The 26,792-nt window shown below is 54.2% G+C and overlaps 1 protein-coding gene across 2 annotated transcripts in view; it reads right to left on the bottom strand.

Moving 5' to 3' along the window:
* CEP104 (centrosomal protein 104) overlaps nt 1-26,792 on the bottom strand; it is a 577,612-nt gene that overhangs the window by 25,430 nt on the left and 525,390 nt on the right. For both annotated transcript variants that reach the window (XM_078642632.1, XM_078642633.1), the window contains exon 21: nt 7,276-7,363. In XM_078642632.1, coding sequence (XP_078498758.1) covers nt 7,276-7,363 — 88 coding nt within the window. The remainder of the gene's footprint in view (nt 1-7,275; nt 7,364-26,792) is intronic.

Below are 26,792 nucleotides of genomic sequence, written 5' to 3'. Positions count from 1 at the left end.
GCCACCATTGCCTACGTAACGTTTGTTGTTGTGCTGGAGTGTCTGCGATTTATTGCAGAATTATACCTCTACTTGTACATTGTATGCTTTTGTAACCTGCACACATATCACTTTATTCTCCTGAAATGTAACGATTGGTACCTCAAGTCTTTTGGTTGCTCACTATTGTCAGTTTTGATCATGTAATTTAAGGTTTTTTATTTTTATTTGCTCATTTGCAATTGTTTCCTCTTGTATCATTAACGGTCCTCTTGTGAAGCACTCTGACACCTTCGGGTAAAGTCCGCGCTATATAAAAACTCATAAATAAATAAATACATAAATAAAATTTTTTAAAAAGTACAAGTTGCAACTATGCCGAAACCCGGGATTGAACCAGGGTCCTCGAGCTCTGCAGTCGAACGCTCTACCAACTAAGCTATTAAAGCTTGCTTGAATCAAAGAGTTGCGCGCCTGCCTTTTTGTCTCACTGCGCCATGAAGCCTCGTGCACCGAGCCAGCCACAGACTGCAGCTGAAAAAGGCGCAACACCACCAGTACGCCGCTTCTTATTATTGTATTTTTTTTATTTATTTCCCCGGAGAACTCCACCGTGGCCATCGAGGGAAGTCAAACATGGCCGGAGGGACCGCACTGATATAAAACTCGAAGCTTCAAATAACCGGGAAAAATGACCATGCCATCGGGGGAGTAAAACCTAGTCAAAGGGGCCGCTCTGTCAATGTAGGCAAAACTCTGCGGAGTACACCGCGCGGGGGCCGCCCGCCCTAAATAACCAAAAAAAGCAAATGGCGTACGCAAGAAATTTCGGCAATTCTTCTAGTACACTGAAGCACGAGAACCGCTCCTCCCCCATGGCGTAGGGGGTACAAAGCGCCATGGGGGAGCGACGGCGAATACCTCGGTGTTGAGATTTGCTACACTGAAGCACGCGAACCGCTCCTCCCCCATGACGTAGGGGGTACAAAGCGCCATGGGGGAGCGACGGCGAATAGCTCGGTGCTGAGATTTTCTGCACCCCGTGACGTAGGGGGGACATAGCCACATGGGGGTACAATGCTTCTCAGAACACCGGCGAACTGTATTTTGTTTGTGATTGCTACATTGTTCTTCTCTCTTCTCGCACTCTCTGGTTGTCTGCCTTTTGTTTCCTTGTGCTGCCGTTAAATTAGTCTACTGCTCTCTGTTGCTGCCCGTGAAATGCAATTTCAGCCTCTCACTGTTATTTTTAACTCTTCACTCACTGTTGTACTCCGCTTGCTGTTCCCGCCATTTTTTGGAGCAGGAGCAGGCTCCCCTTGTTCTTTTTCCAGCCTCTCCCGCTTCACAGCGCCCCACCCAGGACCAATTTCATGGCGGGCAGCAGCGCGACCCCATTAGCAGGTCCTCGTTCTGCTCCCATCTTGTGGACTCGGCACGTCTCCCTGATTCTTCTTGTTGGGGAACTGTATTGTTTTGTGATTAGTGCTACGTTGTTGTTCTCTTTTCAAACTCTTTTTGCCTGCATTTTGTCTCATTGTGCAGCCATTAAGTTAGCCTACTGCTCGGTGTTGCTGCCTGTGAATTGTTATTTCAGCCTCACTGCTGTCATGTCTAACTCTTCACCCACTGTTGTGCTCTGCTTGCTGTTCCTGCAGTTTTTTTTGGAGCAGGAGCCAGCTTTCCTCGCTGCTCCTTTTCCCAGCTGCTCCTGCTTACCTTCCCGCCCCCAGCCCAGAACCTATTTAATGGAGGCTGTAGAGGGTGCGCCATTGATGCGCCAAAGGCAAGCCCGTGTGCGCCTGGACCCCACCAAGCACTAGGGCCTCCTGCCACCCACAGAAACTCCGCCGGTGAACTACGTACCCTGGACCCCAGACGCTGCAATGCATTTTATATCCTCAATCAACAGTCGGATCTTTTACCTGTCACCACTGCTTCTTCGTCTGCCCCCACGGAAACCGTCAACACACCCACCCCACTGACCACTACCACCCCGGAACATGTCCACTGCCTCCTGCTCAACACCAGATCACGCTGCAGACACCATCACCACCCTCACCCAGACTTTATCTTCATCACAGAAACCTGGCTCAACACCTCCTCCACCCCTGGCACCATGATACCCAACGGCTACAAGATGATATACAGGGACAGAATCAATGTGCAGGTGGCACCGCCATCCTCCACAGAAAACATCTGTTGCACCACCACCGAAGACGACACCACACAGATCATGGAACAGCATAACTTCCAACTCCAAACAGACGGCAGAACAACCAAAGGCACTCTTGCCTACAAACCCCCAGGACCACGCCTCAGCTTCTGCAATGTCATCCTCAAGTTCATCAGACCCAGTTGCTATCGACTTCAAGTACTACATCTTCCTCTGTGACCTCAACTTCCACCTCAAAAAATCCCAAAGAGGCAAATTCCACCAACCTCCTGGAAAGCATGAGCAACATCAGCCTCACCCAACTGGTCACCAAACCCACACTCAGCGCAGGACAGGTGCTTGGCCCGATCTTTAGAGCCAATGACACCAAACTCACCTGATCTGACAAAAGTCATCGTCCACTTATCCATCGCAGGATCCCCTTGCACCACCAAGCCTCTTGGCTCCCCCTACCACAGTTGTAACAATGTGACATTAACCCAATGGTAGGACGCGCTCAACATCATCCGTCTTGACTCTGCAACCAACCTTGTACAGGCCATCCAGAACATATCCACCCGGATTGCCAACTGCGCAGACAGAGTTGCCCCAATCAAGCATGCAGAGACCAGCAGAGCCACCAAACAGGTCAGATGGTATAACATCAGAACTCAGTGCAATGAAACACAACTGAAAACAGCTTGAAAGATGATGGTGCACTGGCAAAAATCCCACAGACAGGTCACCTTCAAGACAGCTTTCAACAAATACCATCAACGCCAAAAAGACATGAAAAGACGAGCCCTGGCAGATGCATCAAAGCAAGCTCCAACCACAGCAAGGGACCCTTCAGCATAGTCAGAGTGTTCTGCCCGGCAAACCACCGAGAACAAGATATCCCCTTCCCAGGAAGTAGGCGACTCCCTGGAGGACTACTTCGCCAACAAGATATCGACCATCTACAGAAACGTCGAACCCCAACCCACCGACCTCTGCAACCTCCTAACACCTTCTGATGCCACCAACAGCCTCCCGCTCACCACATGGGAAAAACTGACCACAGATCACCCACTGACCCCTGCCCCATCTCCTCTTCAACCTCAAGAGCAAGGAGAACATCTGCAAACTCAGCTTCATTCTCAACGCATCCATTACCACAGCCGCCTTCCCAGATAGATGGAAACACTCAGAGGTCAGACCCATCCTCAATAAACCTTTCACTGACCCCAGTAAATTCAAGAACTACCCCTCACCCCCCTCTCTGCTCCCCTTCCTCGCAAAGTCCTTGAGAAGGCCATCAACTGTCAACTCACCAAACACCTAGAGACAAACAATCTGCTGGACGCCTCAAAAACTGAGTACAGAGACTGCCCTGATTACTGCCACCGACACTGGAATCTTCCTTGACTGGGGAGAAACAGCAGCCCTGATCCTCCTTGACCTCTCAAAAGCTTTTGACACTGCATCCCACCACACACACATCAAAATACTCCACCACATCTGGATTCAAGGAAACACCCTCAAATGGATAGCATCCTTCCTAACAGGACAAACCCAGACAATCCGCCTACCACCCTTCACCTCGGAACATAAGAGCATCATCTCAAGGTTCACCCCTCAGCCCCACCATGTTCAACAGTTATATAGGTCGCCCATGGCCGTTAGGTTCAGAACCCATGGCCTCAACATCATTTCTTAAGCACATAAACCAATGGTAATGCACCACAAGCTCAGAGTCTATTTATATATAAGTTCAATTTGTACATATTCCTATGTGTCTTTATTTTCAATTTCATTGTGGATGATATGGTAAAAAGGCAGCCACCGCGAATCATGCTCTATATGTGAACTTCACAGTATTTAAAGTTATACATCAGTCCAGTGTAGTCCTCACTCAATGTCGTTTAATCTCTTAATTAGGGTCTCATCATGTTTTCTGCTGGTTTTAATCAGGCAGCCAAGGACGCCTAATTGGCCTCCAATTCAGACACCTTAATAAATGTCCTGCACCTTCCTGCCCGTAATGACTAAAACTTTCTTTTCACAAATTGGGATATGGGGGAGGTGCAAAATCTAAAGCGACTCGCTGCTCTGCTATGTGTATGATAATCATTTTCTAAGCAGGCGACACCCAGCTCATCCTCTCGCTCTCAGAAGAACCCTCCACCGCGAGGAGCAACTTTCACATCTGCATGATGAGTGTCGTAGACTGGATGAAGACCAACTGCCCTGAAGCTCAACACAGATAAGACAGAGGTGCACATTTTTGGGAACAACATCTTCCCGTGGAACACCTGGTGGCCCTCTGACCCATACCGAAAGACCAAGCCTGCAACCATGGTATCATCCTGGACAGCAAACTTAGATCCAGATCAACGCAGCCTCAGCTTAAACCAATCATATCACAATTTAAACAGAGAGTATATGCACTTTAGCACTGATCAGTAGTAGTAAAGTGCCCAGAACCCTACAGTCAACAAAAACAAGGTCATAAAAATAAGAGGCAAAAAGTTTGAGGGTGAACCTGCAAAAAGGGCCAGTACTAACACCTACGCTTGCTTCCAAACTTCCTACTCCCTGTCAACACCAGGAAAACCATCACTCAAGCCCTAGTCATCAGCCAGCTGATTTCAGCAACGCGCTCTACACAGGAATCATCACCCAACACCTGCAGAGACTCCAGACGATATAGACTTCAGCTGTCAGACTCATCCTCTACGTCCCCAATTTGACCCATATCACCCTCCACCTCAGGAACCTCCACAGGCTCCCCATTTAGAAAAAATGCCAATTCATGATACTGATACACGCCTACAGGGCCTTCCAAGAGCAAGGACCAGCATACATCAACCATCACCTGAAATTCCATCAACCCTCCAGACACCTGTGCTCCACCTAACTCACCTTTGCACACACTGCCCGTATCTGCCAAAGCCCCAGTGGAGGACGTCCCTACTCTTACCTCACTGCCAAACCCTGGAATGACCTTCCCCATCGAGCATCATTTAGAAAGGGAACTCAAGACCTGACTTTGCAACTGTTCCCAGCTAGAACCTAGTGCCTTGCTTCCTCACGGGTGATTAGCTGTGCTCTAAAAATCGAAATTGATTGATCGAGGAAACTTCCATGACCCATTATGCTAATTTGAATATAAATCCTTTGAAAACACTGGTCCTGATTCACAAAGGAAATCTTACACTTTTATGCAGGTTTACAATTTTGTTTATCAGAGAACGGATTCAAGATTATTTCCTGGATAAAGAAAATGCAGTTAGAAAGCCAACTTATTAAGCAATTGTATAGAAGTGAAAAAGAGAACAAATAGGAGCCAACCAGGGAAAGGGCTAAGAAGGTAGGAATGACTCGGGTCGAACTTCAGGTCCTAAGAAACAACAAGGCAGAGTTAACAGTACTACATCTGATGTAGACATGTTATGAAAAAAGCAATAAAGCTGTACAGCTCCTGGCATTGGGACGGAGTACTCAGAGGTCGAGTATCAGTCACCTAGCTAGGATCTGCAAACAGTGATCTAATAACTGATGCAAACATTTATATTTCTCTCCTTTTAAAAGCAAACATAAGCAAACGACAGCCATAAGAGAAGAAACCTCACAGTATTTAAGTCTAGCCCTTAACAGTTTTTCTAGCCTCACCATAGAAGTCATAACTAGACAAACCTATATAACTGAAGTAGTTGCAGTCTACCTCTAAGAACTTGAAAGCAAATATTAGTTGCCTTTGTCAAAGATTTCAAGGGCTCCCTTGTTGAACTGCTGAGCGAGGTAACAAAGCTGTCAGTCACACAATGAAAGGCCAAGACCAATCGAAAATGGGAAAGGACCCAGACAAATATGAACCCCACAGACCTGTTGCCTTATTAAATATCAATGTGAAGGTATTCAATAAAACACTGGCATTACTAGCAGTCCTACCATCTTCTGTGGAACCAGATGAAGAGGGATTTGTACAAGGTAAACTAGCAAGAACACATTAGGAAAATAGCACATTTCATGGAAAAGGGTCAATTGCAAGGAAAACCAAGACTATGGATAGAGAAATTATCGAATGGTGTGAGCTAGGAGTGGCAAATAATGGGCATGCATAAATTCAGCGATGTAATGTATTTGGGAAAAGAACTTAAAAGGGCATCTCTAAAAAGGGCATCTGATCCTTTTTGAGCTGATGATAGACCTGCTAGCAGCACTTACATGAACCACTATTGATGTAAAAAGAACAGACAGAAAGCATTGGACAAGTCTATTTGCAGATGACATGCTCTCTCCAACCGAGAGCTAGATACATCTACAATGGCAGGCTTATACAGTACAGAAATCTGAGTATCTCTGGCTAAAAAACAGAAACAAATCTGAGATCCTACACATTTACATACCCAAAGGAGGGAAAAAGAGGCTTCTGCATATATTTCAAATGCACAAAATCCTCAATTAAATATCTAGGAATTATGACAGCCTTTTGTGAGACTGAAATAGATAATGTGTTACACCTTACAGGACATGTTTACTTGGGGCTAAAGTAAAATGTTCATCTATGTAAAGAATTTCAAAATTAAGGGAAATGATGGGCTCCAATATTTCTAATTACACACTGCATTCTGTAACCAACCAGAGAGTGACTAGAAGACCGCTCATCCCCCAAGAAAAGTACATGTGCGTCTGAGACGAGCAGAGGGCTAATACCACTCCATTATTTCTTAGTAAACATATAGAGGAAAGGCAGAAACAATAGGCTAATGAAGTGGGATGTGGTCGTACCGCAGAGGGCACATTAAACAAATACAGTGACATACCAAAGGGTTTCCAAAGTAAACAACAGACCCCAGTTTTGAAAAACTCACACAGAATCCTCAAAGTAAAAGCTTTGATAAATCACGGAGTCCACTCTTATCCCATTTAACATTTCTTATTTCTGTGTATTAATATTCTCCAACATTGATGACAATAGAAATGTAATATTAGACTTGTGGGTTTTTCATGCCTCATCCCACCCTGACAAAAAGCGTACGGAAAAATATAAAAGTGGAACCCTATCTCTCCAACCTGCTCCCGAGGGGAGATTCTGAAGTTCAAGAAAGGGAACAAAGGGGAGCGTTCCGCGCACATTTCTCTTTCAAAGACCATACCTAGTTGCACTTGTGTCCTCTGCAGAGCCTGAGTCCTGCGCAGGTTCATTTTACAGCCATTCTTGTCCATGAGGTGAAACTTCCAGGCCTGCAATCAAGCATAAAGCAGGATTATCACAGTGGGCAGTGATGTATCGCGTTACCCAGCAACCGTGTCACCATCGGTACATCAAACATAGATAAATGAAAATGAAAATCACAAGGACCTACTGAAACCCACCAAAACAATAAACAGCACGCATGCTGGCCACACAAGTGCGACCGATAACACAAAAAACAGAGAGGCAATTCAAAACAAGCCTGCTTGAGGGAAGGCACAGTAAAATCTATGTAGGGGTGCATAACACGAGTTGTGGCATGCAGAAATAAACCAGAAAAAAACCGATTTTATATTACCAAAATAAGTGAGACAGTGCAACTCTTGGTTAATTGAAGGAATACTAAAAGTTGAAACAAGAGTGGCCCTTTTGGGGCTCATGGACGAAATGGGCGGCACTTGAGCGAAGTATGCTATTATCGTACTAGGATTGCCAAGAGGGAATAGTGAAAAGGGGAGGAAGGAAAGTGTCCCCCACTCTCAGAAAGTAGACACAGAATATGGACAGATGCTCCGCAATGGTGTGCATGGGGTACGCAGCAAGGGGACGCCCTTGTAAATTTGGCAACATTTGGGGGGCATGGCTGGAATTGTCCTGAGCATCAAGGACAAAGCACTTTGATACACAAAGACAAGCCTGTATCTTTGTTTAATTTGTAAAAATCAATAAACAAGTTCTGGAAAAAAACAAAGAGTTGATTGTCTTCTTCAAATTCCGATTCAGTCTCATCACTTTAGTTGCCCCGTGTCATTAACTGTACCGATTTCTATTTTGCACGATTAGTATCAGATTTCAAGTTAATTGTGACAGGTCTAGGTCGACACTAACAATTCCGCGTAGCTACAGAACACAGGACCTCGTGAAACGGGCTGAACTAGAAATGGATTTAGAAAGCAGCTTTAAATGGTAAAACTACAACATGTTAATCCTTAGGGAATTGGCTTTGTGGTTCAGCAGAATGAGCTTACGGTAAAGAGACCTTTTCCGAAGCTTTCCCTTAAGTAATAATTATACTGAAATGCCACAACATAATGAAGGCACAAGGTGATCTAATCAGAGGAAAGGCTGCCTTTATGCGGACTTAGTATACCGTGTCCTGAAACTAGGTCAGTACTATCACTTATGTCTAAGAAGACAGCATAATGAGCGGGTAAGACTAATTTAACTCTTTGATTTCCATATACCGAAATTCAGGATATCACATCTATCGAAGTTTGTGGCACCATGAAAACTAGTTGTGATGCACAAAGCAAGATATTTTCATTTTGGGATGTTTCTTTATAGAGTCTCATGAGCAGTCCTAAGTTTTAGCTCCCATACATTGTGTCAACTTCCACATCGCAACAAGTAAGCTTAATGGCTCCTTTGTATCACTTTCAAAAGATTAAATTAACTATTCAAATTAGCTGGAAAGGAAGGGTTAAGTTCCTTATTTACAAACCTAATGGAAAGTACCATTCTGGACCTAGTCCAACAAATCCCAGCTTGATAAAAATGGTGACCTCTAGCTATGTAACTTGAGCATTTTAAAAGTTAGTGACTTGCCACTGCCACTCGGGCGGGCGGGTGGGTGTTAAAAAGGGAAAAGTCCACTCAGGCATGCGGATGGGGAAAAGGCCACAGAGGGGAAAAGACCACTCTACAAAACGGAAAAGGCCACTCGGGCAGGTGGCTGGGAGAAAGGGAAAAGGCCACTCATGGATGGAAAAAATGGAAAAAGCCACTTTGAGAAAAAGGGAAAAGGCCATTTGTCGGGTGGGTGTGAAAAAGGGAATAGGCCACACACCAAAGCTACTCTGGCGGGTGGGTGGCAAAAAGCCCCTCTGAAAGGCCACTCCGGCAGGTGGGTGGTAAAGGGGAAAGAGCCACTTAGTTGGGTGGTTGGTAAAGGGGAAAGAGCCACATGGTCAGGAGGGTGGTAAAGGGGAAAGAGCTAGTTGGTCAGGTGGGTGGTAAAGGAGAAGAAGCCACTCGGTCGGGTAGGTGAGAAAGGGAAAAAGCCACTCTTGAGAAAGGGACAAAGTATCTTGGGCAGGTGGGTGGGAAAAGACCACTCTCTAAAGGTCACTCGGGTGGGTGGGTGAGAAAATAGCCACTCGGGCGGGTGGGTGAGAAAATGGCCATTCGGGCAGGTGGGTGGGAGAATGGCCACTCGGGCAGGCGGGTGGGAGAATGGCCACTACGGCGGGTGGGTGTTAAAATGGCCACTAGGGTGGGTGGGTGGGTGTTAAAATGGCCACTAGGGTGGGTGGGTGGGTGTTATAATGGCCACTAGGGTGGGTGGGTGTTAAAATGGCCACGCGGGCGGGTGGGAACATGGCCACTCGGGCGGGCGGGTGGGCAAATGGCCACTCGGGCGGGCAAATGGCCACTCGGGCAGGCGGGTGGACAAATGGCCACTCGGGCAGGCGGAAAAAAGGCCACTCTGGCAGGCAGGTGGGTAAAAGGCCTCTTGGGCAGGTGGATGGAAAATGCCACTCTTTAAAAGGAAATGGCCACTCAGTGCGTGGGTGTGAAAAAGGGAAAAAGCCACTCGAGCGGGTGGCTGGGAAAATGGCCAATCAGGCAACTGGGTGGGAAAATGGCCACCCGGGCGGGCGGTGGGGAAAAAGGCCACTTGGACAGGCAGGTGGGATAAAGGCCACTCGAACGGGCGGGTGAGAAAACAGTCAGGCGGGCGGGTTGGAAAATGGCCACTCGGGTGGGAAAAATGCCACTCGGTGGGCGGAAAAAGGCCACTCGGACTGGTGGATGGGAAAATGCCACGCTTTAAAGGGAAAAGGCCACTTAGGTGGGTGAGTGTGTAAAAGGGAAAAGGCCACTCGGGCGGGTGGCTGGAAAAAGGCCACTCTTAAAGGCCAATACGGAGGGTGGGAGGGAAAAAGGACACTTGGGCAGGTGGGTGGTAAAATGCCACACAGGAGGGTGGGTGGTCAAAGGCCACTCAGGCGGGTAGGTGAGGAAAGGCCACTGGGGGGGGGGGAAGCCACTAGGGAGGGGGGTGGGAAGAGGTCACTAGGGCACGTGGGTGGGAAAAGGTCACCAGGGCAGGTAAGTGGGAGAAGGTCGCTAAAAGGTCGCTAGGGCGGGTGGGTGGTAAAAGGTCGCTAGGGCGGGTGGGTGGGAAAAGGTCGCTAGGGTGGGTGGGTGGGAAAATGACCACACATGCAAAATTGGCATTCGGATGGGTAGGTTAATGGCCACTCAGGTGGGTGGAAAATGGCCACTCAAGTGGACGGGTGGAAAATGGCTACTCAAGTGGACGGGTGGGAAAATGGCCACTTATTTGGGAAAATAGCCAGGCAGGTGGGTGGATGGGAAAATGGCTAGTCGGGTGGGTGGGAACAGGCCATTAGGGCGGGTGGGTGGGAAAATGGCCACCAGCGGGAAAATTGGGAAAATGGCCACTTGTGCGGGTGGGTGGGAAAATGGCCACTCGGGCGGGTGGGTAGGAAAATGGCCACTCAGGCGGGTGGGTGGGAAAATGGCCCGGTGGGTGGGAAAATGGCCCCTGGGAAAATGGCCGGGCGGGTGAGAGTGAAAAAGCCACCCAGGCGGGTGAGAGAGAAAAGGCCACTTGGATGGGCGGGTGGGAAAAGGCCACTCGGGTAGGCGGGTTGGAAAAGGCCATAAAGGCCACTAGGGCGGGTGGGTGAGAAAACGGGCACACGGTAGGGGTGGGTGGGAAATAGGCCAATCGGGCAAGCAGTTGGGAAAATAGGAAAAGGCCACTCTGGCTGGCAGGTGGTAAAAAGGGGAAAGGCCACTCGGGCGGGTGGCTGTGGAAAAGACGGTTTGGGCGGGTGCGTGTGAATAAGGGAAAAGGCTGCTCGGGCGGGTGCATGTGAATAAGGGAAAAGGATGCTCAGGTGGGTGTGAGTAAGGGAATAGGACACTCAGGTGTGAAAAAGGGAATAGGCAGCTTGGGTGGGTGCCTGGGACATGTCCGCTTAAAAGGTCACTCGGGCAGGCGGGTGTGAAAAGGGCCACTCGGGCAAGCGGGTTGGAAAATGGACACTCAGGCGGGTGGGTGGGGAAATGGACACTCGGGCGGGCAGGTGGGAAAATGGACACTCCCGTAAATGGCCACTAATGGGAAAATGGCCACTCCGGCAAAAAGATCAAGCGGGCGGGTGGGTACATGGGAATATGGCCACTCGGGCGGGTGGGTGGGAATATGGCCACTCGGGCGGGTGGGTGGGAATATGGCCACTCGGGCGGGTGGGTGGGAATATGGCCACTCGGGCGGGTGGGTGGGAATATGGCTACTCGGGCGGGTGGGTGGGAAAATGGCCACTCGGGTGGGTGGGTGGGTATGAAAATGGCCACTCTTAAATGGCCACTCGGGCGGGCGGTTGGAAAATGGCCAGTCGGGCATGCTGGGTGGGAAAACGGCCACTTGTGTGGACCTGGTGGGAAAACGGCCACTTGGGCGGGCAGGCAAAAGGCCATTCTGGCAGGTGTATGGGAAAATGCCACTCTTTAAAAGGGAAAAGGCCCCTTAGGTGGCTGGGTGTGAAAAAGGGAAAAGGCCACTCGAACGGGTGGCTGGGAAAATGGCCATTTGGGCAGGCGTGTGGGAAAATGGCCACCCGGGCGGGCGGTGGGGGAAAAAGGACACTCTGACAGGTAGGTGGGATAAAAGCCACTTGAATGGGCGAGTGAGAAAACGGTCAGTCAGGTGTGCGGATGGAAAAATGGCCACTCGGACTGGTGGATGGGAAAAGGCCACTTGGGTGGGTGGGTGTGTAAAAGGAAAAAGGCCACTCGGGCGGGTGACTGGGAAAAGGCCACTCTTGAAGGCCAATCAAGCGGGTCGGTAGGAAAAAGGACACTTGGGCAGGTGGGAAAATGCAACTAGGGCAGGTGGGGGGAAAAGGCCAGTAGGGCGGGTGAGTGGGTGGGAAAAGGCCACTAGGACGGGTGAGTATGAAAAAGTCACTACTCAAGGTCACTAGGGCAGGTGGGTGGGAAAGGTTACAGGCCACTAGGGTGGGTGGGTGGGAAAATGACCACACGGGTTATCTGGAAAATGGCCACTCGGGTGGGCGGGTGTAAAAATGGCCATTTGGACGGAAGGTTAATGGCCACTCGGGCGGACGGACAGGTAGGAAAATGGCCACTTGGGTGGGCGGGTGGAAAATTTGGCCACTTGAGCAGGCGGGTGAGAAAATGGCCACTCGGGCGGAGGGATGTGAAAATGGGCAGATGGGCAGGCGAGTGGCAAAATGAGCACTCAGATGGGTAGGTTAATGGCCACTCGGGCAGGTTCGGAAAATGGCCACTCGGGTGGACAGGTGGAAAAATGTCCACTCAGGTGGACAGGTGGGAAAAATGGCCACTCTTTTAGGAAAATAGCCAGTCAGGCAGGTGGGTGAATGTGATAATGGCTAGTCGGGTGGGTGGGACACAGGCCACTCGGGCGGCTGGGTGGTAAAATGGTTACTCTGGCGGGCGGGTGGGTGGGAAAATGGCCACTCAGGTTGGAAAGTTGGGAAAATGACCACTCAGGCGAGTGAGTATGAAAAGGTCACTCGGGTGGGTGAGTGTGAAAATACCACTCGGGCGGGTGGGAAAAGGCCACTTAAAGGCCACTCAGGCGGGTGGGAAAATGGCCACTCGGGCAGGAAATTGGCCACTCAGGCAGGCGGCTAAGAAAATGACCACTGGGTGGGCAAATGGCCACTCGGGAGGGTGGAAAAATGGCCACTCATGTGGGTGGGAAAGGGCGACTTGGGCAGGTGGGATTGAAAAGGCCACTCAGTGGGTAGGAAAAAGGCCACTCATAAAAAGGCCACTCATAAAAGGCCACTTGGGGAAAAGGTCACTTGTGCGGAAAAGGCCACGTGGGTGGGTGGGAAAAAAGCCACCCGGGCAGGTGGGTAGAAAAAACAGAAAATGCCAGTCCTTAAAAGGGAATAGGCCACTCGGGTAGGTGTGACAAAGGCCATTCTTAAAGGCCACTTAGGCGGCATGTGGGAATAGGGCACATGAGCGGGTGTGTGGGAAAAGGCCACTTAAAGGCTTCTGGGGCGGGTTGGTGTTAAAAGGCAAGTCGGGCTGGTGGGTGTAAATGGCCACTCATTTAATAAGGCCACTCGGGCGTTGGGAAAAAGATCAAATGGGTGGACAGGCGGGAAAAAGGCCACCTGGGTGGGTGGCTGGGAAAAAGGCCACTTGGGAAGTAGGTGGGAAAAAGGGAAGTAGGTGGGAAAATGCCACTTAAAAGCCACTCAGGCGGGTGGGTGTGAAAAGGCCACTTAAAAGCCAATTGGGCAAGGGGGTGGGAAAATGGTCACTCGGGTGGATGGGTGGGAAAATGGCTACTCGGGCGGGCAGGTGGCAAAATGGCCACTCGGATGGGTGGGTTAATAGCCACTGGGGCGGGCGGGAAAATTGCCACTCGGGCAGGTCGGTGGGAAAATGACCACTTGGTGGGCAAATGGCCACTCGGACTGGTGGGAAAATGGCCACTCAGGTGGGTGGGAAAGGGCCACTCTGGATGGTGGGTGGGAAAGGGCGACTTGGGCAGGTGGGATTGAAAAGGCCACTCGGGTGGGTGTGAAAAGGCCACTCGGGGAGGTAGGAGGTAAAAGGCCACCTAAAGGCTACTTGGGAGGGTGGGAAGGAAAAGGCCACTTGGGCGGGTGGGAATAGGGCACTTGGGTGGGTGGGAGAAGGCAACGTGAAGGCTTCGCAGGCAGGTTGGTGGGAAAAAGACCACTCGGGCAGGTGGGAAAAAGGTCAAGCGAGTGGGCAGGCGGGAAAAAGGCCACTTGGGTGGGTGGCTGGGAAAAAGGCCACTCGGGAGAGTAGGTGGGAAAATGCCACTTAAAGGCCACTTGTGCGGGTGGGTGGGAAAAGGCCACTCTGGTGGGTGTAAAAGGCCACTCTCTCGGGAGAGTGGGAAAAAGGTAATGTGGTGGGCAGGCAGAAAAAAGGCCACTTGGGAGGGTGGCTAGGAAAAAGGCCACTCAGGAAGGAAGGTGGGAACATGCCCCATAAAAGCCACTCGGTGAGTGTGAGAAGGCAACTTAAAGGCTTCTCAGGTGGTGAGTGTTAAAAGGCCACTCCGGCGGTTGCCTGTAAAAGCCCACTCTGGCAGGTGGGAAAAAGGTCAAGCGGGTGGGCAGGCAGCAAAAAGGCCACTTGGTGAGTGTGAGAAGGCAACTTAAGGGCTTCTCAGGTGGTGGGTGTTAAAAGGCCACTCGGGCAGTTGCGTGTAAAAGGCCACTCGGACGGTTGCGTGTAAAAGGCCACTCGGATGGTTGCGTGTAAAAGGCCACTCAGGCAGGTGGGAAAAAGGTCAAGCGGGTGGGCAGGCAGCAAAAAGGCCACTTGGGTGGGTGGCTGAGAAAAAGGCCACTTGGTCGAGTGGCTGTGAAAAAGGCCACCTGGGCGGGTGGCTGGGAAAAAGGCCCCTCTGGTGGGCGGGTGGGAAAAATGCCACTCGGATGGTGGGCTAATAACCACTCGGGCGGACGGGTGGGAAAATGGGCAGGCGGGTGGGAAAGGGACATACTGGTTGGTGGGTGGGAAAGGGCGACTTGGGCAGGTGGGTGGGTGTGAAAAGGCCACTCGGGGACGTAGGAGGTAAAAGGCCACTTAAAGGCTACTTGGGAGGGTGGGAGGGAAAAGGCCGCTTGGGCGGGTGGGAATAGGGCACTTGGGTGGGTGGGAGAAAAAACGTAAAGGCTTCTCAGGCGGTGGGTGTTAAAAGGCCACTCGGGTGGTTGGGAGTAAAAAGGCAACTCAGGCAGGTGGGAAAAAGGTCAAGCGGGTGGGCAGGTAGGAAAAAGGCCACTTGGGTGGGTGGCTGGGAAAAAGGCCACATGGGCGGGTGGCTGAGAAAAAGGCCACTTGGGCAGGTGGCTGGGAAAAAGGCCCCTTAGATGGGTGGGAAAAATGCCAGCCGGATGGTGGGCTAATGGCCACTCGGGTGGGAAAATGGGCAGGCGGGTAGGAAAATGGCCACTCGGGTGGATGGGTGGGAAAATGGCGACACGGGTGGGAAAATGGCCACTTGGGCGCATGGGTGGGAAAATGGCCACTTGGGCGCATGGGTGGAAAAATGGCCACTCGGGTGGACGGGTGGGAAAATGGCCACTCTGGCGGGCGGGAGGGAAAATGGCCACTCGGGCGGGTGGGTGGGAAAAAGGCCACCTGGGCGGGTGGCTGGGTAAAAGGCCCCTCTGGTGGGCGGGTGGGAAAAATGCCACTCGGATGGTGGGCTAATAACCACTCGGGCGGACCGGTGGGAGAATGGGCAGGCGGGTGGGAAAGGGACATACTGGTTGGTGGGTGGGAAAGGGCGACTTGGGCAGGTGGGTGGGTGTGAAAAGGCCACTCGGGGACGTAGGAGGTACAAGGCCACTTAAAGGCTACTTGGGAGGGTGGGAGGGAAAAGGCCGCTTGGGCGGGTGGGAATAGGGCACTTGGGTGGGTGGGAGAAGGAAACGTAAAGGCTTCTCAGGCGGTGGGTGTTAAAAGGCCACTCTGGTGGTTGGGTGTAAAAGGCCACTCAGGCAGGTGGGAAAAAGGTCAAGCGGGTGGGCAGGTAGGAAAAAGGCCACTTGGGTGGGTGGCTGGGAAAAAGGCCACATGGGCGGGTGGCTGAGAAAAAGGCCACTTGGGCAGGTGGCTGGGAAAAAGGCCCCTTAGATGGGTGGGAAAAATGCCAGCCGGATGGTGGGCTAATGGCCACTCGGGTGGGAAAATGGGCAGGCGGGTAGGAAAATGGCCACTCGGGTGGATGGGTGGGAAAATGGCGACACGGGTGGGAAAATGGCCACTTGGGCGCATGGGTGGGAAAATGGCCACTTGGGCGCATGGGTGGAAAAATGGCCACTCGGGTGGACGGGTGGGAAAATGGCCACTCTGGCGGGCGGGAGGGAAAATGGCCACTCGGGCGGGAGGGAAAATGGCCACAGGGGCGGGTGGGAGGGACACTAAATGGCCACAGGGGCGGGCCGGTGGGAAAATGACCACTCAGGCAGATGGGTGGGCTAATAGCCACTAGTGCGGGCAGGTGGGAAAATGGCCAATCAGGAGGGAAAATGGCCACTCGGACGGACGGATGGGAAAATGGCTACTCGGGCGGGCAGGTGGGAAAATGGCCACTCAGGGGGGGGGGGCAGGTGGGAAAATGACGACTCGGGGGGGGGGGCAGGTGGGAAAATGGCCACTCGGGCAGGCGGGAAAAAGGCCCCTCGGGCAGACGGGTGGGATAATGGGCACTCGGGGAGACAAGTGGGAAAATGGCCACTCAGGTGGACGGGTAAAAAAAAACCCGGGTGGCCAGGTGGGAAAAAGGCCACTCAGAAGGTGGGAAAATGGCCACTCGGGCGGACGGGTGGGAAAATGGGCACTCGGGCAGGCGGGTGGGAAAATGGCCACTCGGGCGGGCGGGAAAATGGCCGGGCGGGTGGGAAAATGGCCACTCGGGCGTGTGGGTGGGAAAACGGCCAATCAGGCGGGCACTGGACAAAATGGTCACTCAGGCGGGTGGGTGGGAAAACAGCCTCTCGGACGGTCTGGTGGGAAAAAGGCAGTCAGGCAGGTGGGTGGGAAAAAGGCCACTCAGGCGGGCAGGTGGAAAAATGGACACTCAGGCAGGCGGGTGGGAAAAAGGCCCCTCGGGCGGGCATGTAGGAAAAAGGCCCCTCGGGCGGGCGTGTGGGAAAAAGGCCCCTTGGGCGGGTGGTAAAAAGGCAACTCGGATGGTGGGTTAATGGCTACTCGGGAAAACGGTGGGAAAATGGCCACTCAAGCGGATGGGTGGGAAAATGGCCACTCAGGCATACAGGTGTGAAAATGGCCACTCCGGCGGACAGGTGGGAAAACAGCCACTCGGGCGGGCGGGCGGACGGGAAAATGGCCACTCGGACGAGCGGGCAGGTGCGAAAATGTCCACACAAGTGGGAAAATTGGGAAAATGGCCACTCGGGCAAGGGAGTGTGAAAATGCCACCCGGGCGGGTGAGAGGGAAAAGGCCACTTTGATGGGCGGGTGGGAACAGGCCACTCGGGTGGGTGGGTGAGAAAAGGGAAAAGGCCATTCGGGTGGGTGGGTGAGAAAACTGGCACACGGGGGGGGGGAGGAAATAGGCCAATCGGGCAGGCAGGTGGGAAAATAGGAAAAAGCCACTCTGGCTAGCAGGTGGTAAAAAGGGGAAAGGCCACTCGGGCGGGGGGCTTTGGAAAAGGCGTCTCGGGTGGGTGCGTGTTAATCATGAAAAGGCTGCTCGGGCAGGTGCGTGTGAATAAGGGAAAAGGATGCTCGGCGGGTGGAAGTGAGTAAGGGGATAGGCCGCTCGGTTGAGAAAAAGGGAATAGGCAGCTCCAGTGGGTGCCTGGGACATGGCCGCTCAAAAGGCCACTCGGACGGGCAGCGGGTGGGAAAATGGACAATCGGGCGGGTGGGAAAATGGACACTCGGGCGGGTGGGTGGGAAAATGGACACTCGGGCGGGTGGGTGGGAATATGGCCACTCGGGCGGGTGGGTGGGAACATGGCCACTCGGGCGGGCGGTTGGGAAAACGGCCACTCGGGCGGGGCGGGTGGGAAAACGGCCACTTGGGAGGGCGGGCAAAAGGCCATTCTGGCAGGTGGATGGGAAAATGCCACTCTTTAAAATTGAAAAGGCCACTTAGGTGGCTGGGTGTGGAAAAGGGAAAAGGCCACTCGAGCGGGTGGCTGGGAAAATGGCCAATCGGGAAGCTGTGTGGGAAAATGGCCACCCGGGCGGGCAGTGGGGAAAAAAGGCCACTCGGACTGGCAGATGGGATAAAGGCCACTCAAATGGGCAGGTGAGAAAACGGTCAGTCAGGTAGGCGGGTGGGAAAAAGGCCACTTGGGCTGGTGGATGGGAAAAGGTCACTTAGGTGGGTGGGTGGGTGTGAAAAGGGATAAGGCCACTCGGGCGGGTGGCTGAGAAAAGGCCACTCTTGAAGGCCAATCAGGAGGGTGGGTGGGAAAAACGACACTTGGGCAGGTGGGAAAAGGCCACTAGGGTGGGTGGGTGGGAAAAGGCCACTAGGGCGGGTGGGTGAGAAAAGGCCACGAGGGCGGGTGGGTGAGAAAAGGTCACTACTCAAAGGTCACTAGGGCAGGTGGGTGGGAAAAGGTTACTTAAAGGCCACTAGGGTGGATGGGTGGGTGGGAAAATGACCACAGGGGCAGGCGGGAAAATGGCTACTAGGGTGGGGGGTGTAAAAGGGCCATTTGGACGGTAGGTTAATGGCCACTCGGGCGGACAGGTAGGAAAATGGGCACTTGGGCGGGTGGAAAATTTGGCCACTTGAGCAGGCGGTGGGAAAATGGCCACTCGGGCGGACGGGTGGGAAAATGGCCAGTTGGGCAGGCGAGTGGCAAAATGGGCACTAAGACGGGCGGGTTAATGGCCACTCGGGCAGGTGGGAAAATGGCAAACACGGGTGGAAAAACGGCCACTCGGGCGGACGGGTGGGAAAATGGCCACCCGGGCGAACGGGTGGGACAATGGCCACTAGGGCGGGCGGGTGGGAAAATGGCCACTCGGGCGGGCGGGTGGGTTAATGGACACTCTCTTGGGAAAATAGCCAGTCAGGCAGGTGGGTGAATGGGATAATGGCTAGTTGGGCGGGACACAGGCCACTCGGACGGGTGGGTTGGAAAATGGCCTCTCGGGCAGGTGGGTGGTAAAATGGCCACTCAGGTTGGAAAGTTGGGAAAATGACCACTCAGGCGAGTGAGTGTGAAAAGGCCACTCGGGCGGGTGAGTGTGAAAATACCACTCAGGCGGGTAAGTGTGGAAATACCACTCGGGCGGGTGGGAAAAGGCCACTCGGGCGGGTGGGAAAATAGCCACTCGGGCAGGAAATTGGCCACTCAGGTGGGCGGGTAAGAAAATTACCACTGGGTGGGCAAATGGCCACTCGGGAGGGTGGAAAAATGGCGACTCAAGTGGGTGGGAAAGGGTGACTTGGGTAGGTGGGATTAAAAAGGCCACTCGGTGGGTAGGAAAAAGGTCACTCATAAAATGGCCACTCATAAAAGGCCAATCAAAAAGGCCACTTGGGGAAAAGGCCACTTGTGCGGAAAAGGCCACGTGGGTGGGTGGGAAAAAAGCCACCTGTTAGAAGGGGCGATCCCCGGGGAGGCCAGAATATGTACCCGACCACCCTGTGACCCACCTCTCCTAGGAACGCTGCCGAGCACTGGCGGGAGACCCTTCAGGGGGAGAGTCTCGAATCTAGGATCGCACGCGCTGAGCTAGCACCACTCGACAAAGGGACACCACACTGTAGGTCTTCAGGAGAACGTATTCTTTATATCTCAAGTAAATGCATCTTTATGATCCACAGGATTCTTATGTACAAGTAGAGCAAGGGCTCAAAGAGTCTCAGTAGGGATTTGGGTAGCGGGACAGTCTTAGTGTTCAAGATAGCTGCAGGTGCGTATCCGGCGCACAGCTCTCAATCCTCGAGCTGGGGGATACGAGTAGATCTTGGGTCCAGCCGGACCAGGATAGTCTCTGAGCCGCGACCACGTCCGCAGGGCTTGAGCAAGGATGTGGCAGTTCTTACGGTCTTAAGGGAGCCGCGATCGAATCAGCAGGGCTCAGGTGTTCTCAAGGTTGCGAGGGAGCCGCGACCACGTCTGCAGGGCTCAGCTGGTTCTGGGCAGAAGTCCTTCTCTGCCGGGTAGGAGCCGTGACGATGTCAGCAGGGCTCAGATGGTTTCGGGCAGAAGTCCTTCTCTGCCGGGTAGGAGCCGCGACGATGTCAGCAGGGCTCTTGTAGTTCCAGGATTCACTGACCTCATCGTCCCAGAGCACGCCTGGATATAGGGCCGTTCCTCTTTGATGTCCGGAGTCCTCGCAGGCAGAGGTCTTCGCACCTAGGGGCCGCTTGTTGGGGGTTGCTCCCACGCGGGCCCTTTCATCCTTTAAAGCTGGGTCTGGAGGGATCCCAGACACGCAGCAGGCTTGGAGCCAGCCGTCAGGGAGGCCGGATGGGCGATCGAAACCCATCTCCCGAGGGGAGGTGGGAGGTGTGATCGAACTACTCCTCCCTCTCTCGCTCACGGGGAGCGCTCTACCCCCCAGCCGGGTATGGCGCGTCTAGGGCCGAGGTTGTGCTGGGGCCGGGGGCGGCCATCTTAGGTGCAAGAGAATGGGCACCGGGGGCCTTTGGGGCCTATAGGGTTTGGGTGCATCCGGTACCGGGAAGATGGAGGAGGGGGGGGGGAAGTCCAGTGTCGTGTGTGTGGATCATGGAGGGAATGGTCGGGTAGGCCGTGATAATCAGGGGCCTGGTGTGGTGCACGGGTCAGGGAGGACCTGGGTCTAACACCACCCGGGCAGGTGGGTAGAAAAATAAGAAAATGCCAGTCCTTAAAAGGGAATAGGCCACTCGGGTGGGTGTGACAAAGGCCATTCTTAAAGGCCACTTGGGTGGTGTGTGGGAATAGGGCACTTGGGCAGGTGAGTGGGAAAAGGGCACGTGAGCGGGTGTGTGGCAAAAGGCCCACTTAAAGGCTTCTCGGGCGGGTGGGTGTTAAAAGGCCACTCGGGCAGGTGGGTGTAAATGGCCACTCAGTTAAAAAGGCCACTCGAGCGGTGGGAAAAAGATCAAATGGGTGGACAGGCGGGAAAAAGGCCACCTGGGTGGGTGGCTGGGAAAAAGGCCACTTGGGAAGGTAGGTGGGAAAATGCCACTTAAAAACCACTCAGGCGGGTGGGTGTGAAAAGGCCACTTAAAAGCCAATTGGGCAAGGGGGTGGGAAAATGGCTACTCGGGGGGGGAAGGGTGGGAAAATGGCCCCTCGGGCGGGCAAGTGGCAAAATGGCCACTCGGATGGGTGGGTTAATAGCCACTGGGGCGGGCGGGAAAATTACCACTCGGGCAGGCGGGTGGGAAAATAACCACTCGGAGGGCAAATGGCCACTCGGACGGGTGGGAAAATGGCCACTCAGGTGGGTGGGAAAGGGCCCCTCTGAATGGAGGGTGGGAAAGGGCGAGTTGGGCAGGTGGGATTGAAAAGGCCACTCGGGTGGGTGGGTGTGATAAGGCCACTCGGGGAGGTAGGCTGTAAAAGGCCACTTATAAACTACTTGGGAGGGTGGGAGGCAAAAGGCCACTTGGACAGGTGGGAATAGGGCACTTGGGTGGGTGGGAGAAGTCAACATAAAGGCTTCTCAGGTGGTGGGTGTTAAAAGGCCATTCGGGTGGTTGGGTGTAAAAGGCCACTCATTAAAAAGACCACTCTGGCAGGTGGGAAAAAGGTCAAGCGAGTGGGCAGGTGGGAAAAAGGCCACTTGGGTGGGTGGCTGGGAAAAAAGCCACTCAGGAAGGTAGAAGGGAAAGTGCCACTTAAAGGCCACTTGTGCGGGTGGGTGGGAAAAGGCCACTCTGGTGGGTGGGTGTGAAAGGCCACTTTTAAAAAAAACACTTGGGCGAGTAGGAAATGGGTTAAGTGGCGGGCAGGCAGAAAAAAGGCCACTTGGGTGGGTGGCTAGGAAAAAGGCCACTTAGGAAGGTAGGTGGGAAAATTACCCATAAAAGCCACTCGGTGAGTGTGAGAAGGCAACTTAAAGGATTCTCAGGTGGTGGGTGTTAAAAGGCCACTCGGGCAGTTGCGTGTAAAAGGCCACTTGGGCGGTTGCGTGTAAAAGGCCACTCGGGCGGTTGCGTGTAAAAGGCCACTCAAAAGACCACTTGGACAGGTGGCTGGGAAAAAGGCTCCTTAGGTGGGCGGGTGGGAAAAATGCCACTCGGATGGTGGGCTAATGGCCACTCGGGCGGATGGGTGGGAAAATGGGCAGGCGGGTGGGAAAATGGCCACTCAGGTGGTTGGGTGGGGAAATGCCTACTCTGGTGGATGGGTGGGAAAATGGCGACTCGGGCGCATGGGTGGGAAAATAGCCACTCTGGCGGGCGGGTTGGAAAATGGCCACAGGGGCGGGCGGGTGGGAAAATGGCCACAGGGGAGGGCGGGTGGGAAAATGGCCACAGGGGCGGGCGGGTGGGAAAATGGCCACAGGGGCGGGCGGGTGGGAAAATGGCCACAGGGGCGGGTGGGTGGGAAAATGGCCACTCAGGCAGATGGGTGGGCTAGTGCGGGCAGGTGGGAAAATGGCCAATCGGGAGGGAAAATGGCCACTCAGACAGGCGGATGGGAAAATGGCCACTTGGGCGGGCAGGTGGTTAAATGGCCACTCGGGTGGGAAGGTGGGAAAAAGGCCCCTCGGGCAGACGGGTGGGATAATGGGCACTCGGGGAGACAGGTGGGAGAATGGCCACTCGGGTGGACGGGTGGGAAAAAGGCTGGGCGGGCAGGTGGGAAAAAGGCCACTCGGAAGGTGGGTTAATGGCCACTTGGGTGGACGGGTGGGCAAATGGCCACTCGGGCGGGCAGGAAAATGGCCACTCGGGCGGGCGGGTGGGAAAATGGACACTCGGGCGGGCGGGAAAATGGCCACTCGGGCGGGCGGGTGGGAAAATGGCCACTCGGGCGGGTGGGAAAATGGACACTCGGGGGGCGGGCGGGAAAATGGCCACTCGGGCGGGCGGGTCGGAAAATGGGCCCTAGGGCAGACGGGTCGGAAAATGGCCCCTCGGGCAGGCGGGTTGGAAAATGGTCACTCGGGTGGGTGGGAAAAGGCCACTCGGGTGGCGGGTGGGAAATGGCCACATTAAAGGCCACTAGGGCGGGTGGGTGACAAAACGGGCACTCAGGTGGGTGGGTGAGAAAACAGGCACTCGGGAGGGTGTGTGGGAAATAGGCCAATCGGACAGGCGGGTGGGAAAACAAGAAAAGGCCACTATGGCAGGCGGGTGGCTGTGAAAAAGGGAAAAGGCTCGGGTGGTTGCATGTAAATAAGGGAAAAGGCTGCTCGGGCAGGTGGGTGTCAGTAAGGGAAAAGGCCGCTCGGGTGTGACGAAGGGAAAAGGCAGCTCGGGCGGGGGGCTGGGACACGGCCGCTCAAAAGGCCACTCGGGCAAGCAGGTGGGAAAATGGCCACTATAAATGGCCACATGGGTGGGTGGGTGGAAAAATGGCCATTTGGGTGGGTGGGCGGGTGGAAAAATGGCCATTTGGGTGGGTGGGCGGGTAGGAAAATGGCCATTTGGGTGGGTGGGCGGGTAGGAAAATGGCCAGCCGGAAAGGCAGGTGGGATAAAGGCCAAGTGGGTGGCAAAACGGCCACTTAGGGGGTGGTTCAAAAGGCCACTCGGGCAGGCAGGTGGGGAAAAAGGCCACTTGTGCCGGTGGATGGGAAAATGCCACTGTTTAAAAGGGAAAAGGCTGGTGGGAGGGTGTGAAAAAGGGAAAAGACTCGAGCGGATGGCTGGGAAAACGGTCAGTCGGGAGGGAAAATGACCACTCGGTGGAAAAAAGGCTACTCAGGCGGGCGGAAAAAGGCCACTCGAGAAGGCGGCAGGGTGGGAAATAGGCCACTCAAGCTGGTGGATGGGAAAATGCTACTCAATCAAAGGGAAAAGGCCACTTAGGTGAGTGGGTGTGTAAAAGGGAAAAGGCCACTAGGGCGGGTGGCTGGGAAAAGGCCACTCTTGAAGGCCAATCGGGCAGGTAGGTGGGGAAAAAGGACACTTGGGCGGGAATGTGGGAAAAGGCCACTAGGACGGGTAGGTGGGAAAAGGCCACTAGGGCGGGTGGATGGGAATAGGCCACTAGGACTGGAGGATGAGAAACGGTCACTAGGGTTGGAGGGTGAGAAAAGGCCACTAAGGTGGATGGAAAAAGGCCACTAGGTGGGTGGATGGAAAAAGGCCACTACTTAAAGCCCACATAAAAAGGCCACTTGGACAGGCAGGTGGAAAAAGGCACTCTCCAAAAGGCCACTCTGAGAAAAAGGCCACTCGGTGTGTGGGAAATAGGCCACTCGGGCAGGCAGGCAGAAAAATGGGAACAGGCCACACTGTGAAAAAGCGAAAAGGTCCCTCAGGTGGTGGCTGTGAAAAAGAGAAAAGGCCGCTCTGGCGGGTGGCTGTAAAAAAGAGAAAAGACCGCTCTGGCGGGTGGCTGTAAAAAAGAGAAAAGACCGCTCTGGCGGGTGGCTGTGAAAAAGTGAAAAGGCCGCTCTGTCGAGTGGCTGTGAAAAAGGCCACTTGGGTGGGTGGCTGGGAAAAGGTCACTCGGGTGGGTGGCAAAAAGTCCACTCTGGTGGGTGGGTGGGAAAACGGCCACTCGGGCGGGTGGGTGGCAAAACGGCCACTCGAGTGGGTGGGTGGCAAAACTGCCACTCTTAAAATGGCCACTCGGGCAAGTAGGTGAAAAAAAAAACACTAGGGCGGGTGGGTTGGAAAATGGCACTAGGGCGTGAAAAAGGGAAAAGGCCGCTTTGGCTGGTTGGTGTGAAAAAGGGAGAAGGCCAATCAGGCGGGTGAGTGGTAAAAAGCCACTCAGGTGGGTGGGTGGGAAAATGGGCAGGCGGGTGGGAAAATGGCCACTCTGGTGGATGGGTGGGAAAATAGCTACTCTGGTGGATGGGTGTGAAATTGGCGACTCAGGTGGGTGGAAAAAGGGACATACTGGTTGGTGGGTGGGAAAGGGCGACTTGGGCAGGTGGGTGGGTGTGAAAAGGCCACTCGGGGATGTAGGAGGTAAAAGGCCACTTAAAGGCTACTTGGGAGGGTGGGAGGGAAAAGGCCGCTTGGGCGGGTGGGAATAGGGCACTTGGGTGGGTGGGAGAAGGAAACGTAAAGGCTTCTCAGGTGGTGGGTGTTAAAAGGCCACTCGGGTGGTTGGGTGTAAAAGGCCACTCAGGCAGGTGGGAAAAAGATCAAGCGGGTGGGCAGGTAGGAAAAAGGAGACTTGGGTGGGTGGCTGTGAAAAAGGCCACATGGGCGGGTGGCTGAGAAAAAGGCCACTTGGGCAGGTGGCTGAGAAAAAGGCCACTTGGGCAGGTGGCTGGGAAAAAGGCCCCTTAGATGGGTGGGAAAAATGCCAGCCGGATGGTGGGCTAATGGCCACTCGGGTGGGAAAATGGGCAGGCGGGTAGGAAAATGGCCACTCGGGTGGATGGGTGGGAAAATGGCGACACAGGTGGGAAAATGGCCACTTGGGCGCATGGGTGGGAAAATGGCCACTTGGGCGGAAAAATGGCCACTCGGGTGGACGGGTGGGAAAATGGCCACTCTGGCGGGCGGGCGGGAGGGAAAATGGCCACTCGGGCGGGTGGGTGGGAAAATGGCCACAGGGGCGGGTGGGAGGGACACTAAATGGCCACAGGGGCGGGCCGGTGGGAAAATGACCACTCAGGCAGATGGGTGGGCTAATAGCCACTAGTGCGGGCAGGTGGGAAAATGGTCAATCGGGAGGGAAAATGGCCACTCGGACGGACGGATGGGAAAATGGCTACTCGGGCGGGCAGGTGGGAAAATGGCCACTCGGGGGGGGGGGGCAGGTGGGAAAATGGCGACTCGGGGGGGGGGGGGGGGCAGGTGGGAAAATGGCGACTCGGGGGGGGGGGGCAGGTGGGAAAATGGCCACTCGGGCAGGCGGGAAAAAGGCCCCTCGGGCAGACGGGTGAGATAATGGGCACTCGGGGAGACAAGTGGGAAAATGGCCACTCAGGTGGACGGGTAAAAAAAAACCCGGGTGGCCAGGTGGGAAAAAGGCCACTCAGAAGGTGGGAAAATGGCCACTCGGGCGGACGGGTGGGAAAATGGGCACTCGGGCAGGCGGGTGGGAAAATGGCCACTCGGGCGGGCGGGAAAATGGCCGGGCGGGTGGGAAAATGGCCACTCGGGCGTGTGGGTGGGAAAACGGCCAATCAGGCGGGCACTGGACAAAATGGTCACTCAGGCGGGTGGGTGGGAAAACAGCCTCTCGGACGGTCTGGTGGGAAAAAGGCAGTCAGGCAGGTGGGTGGGAAAAAGGCCACTCAGGCGGGCAGGTGGAAAAATGGACACTCAGGCAGGCGGGTGGGAAAAAGGCCCCTTGGGTGGGCATGTAGGAAAAAGGCCCCTCGGGCGGGCGTGTGGGAAAAAGGCCCCTTGGGCGGGTGGTAAAAAGGCCACTCGGATGGTGGGTTAATGGCTACTCGGGAAAACGGTGGGAAAATGGCCACTCAAGCGGAGGGGTGGGAAAATGGCCACTCAGGCATACAGGTGTGAAAATGGCCACTCCGGCGGACAGGTGGGAAAAACAGCCACTCGGGCGGGCGGGCGGACGGGAAAATGGACACTCGGGCGGGTGGAAAATGGCCAATCGGGAGGGAAAATGGCCACTCGGACGAGCGGGCAGGTGCGAAAATGGCCACACGAGTGGGAAAATAGGGAAAATGGCCACTCGGGCAAGGGAGTGTGAAAAGGCCACCCGGGCGGGTGAGAGGGAAAAGGCCACTTTGATGGGCGGGTGGGAAAAGACCACTCGGGTGGGTGGGTGAGAAGACTGGCACACGGGGGGGGGGG

Source organism: Lissotriton helveticus, chromosome 5_1, assembly GCF_964261635.1.
Source record: "Lissotriton helveticus chromosome 5_1, aLisHel1.1, whole genome shotgun sequence".
Classification (NCBI taxonomy): Eukaryota; Metazoa; Chordata; class Amphibia; order Caudata; family Salamandridae; genus Lissotriton; species Lissotriton helveticus.
This window is presented reverse-complemented; position numbering and strand designations above follow the sequence as displayed.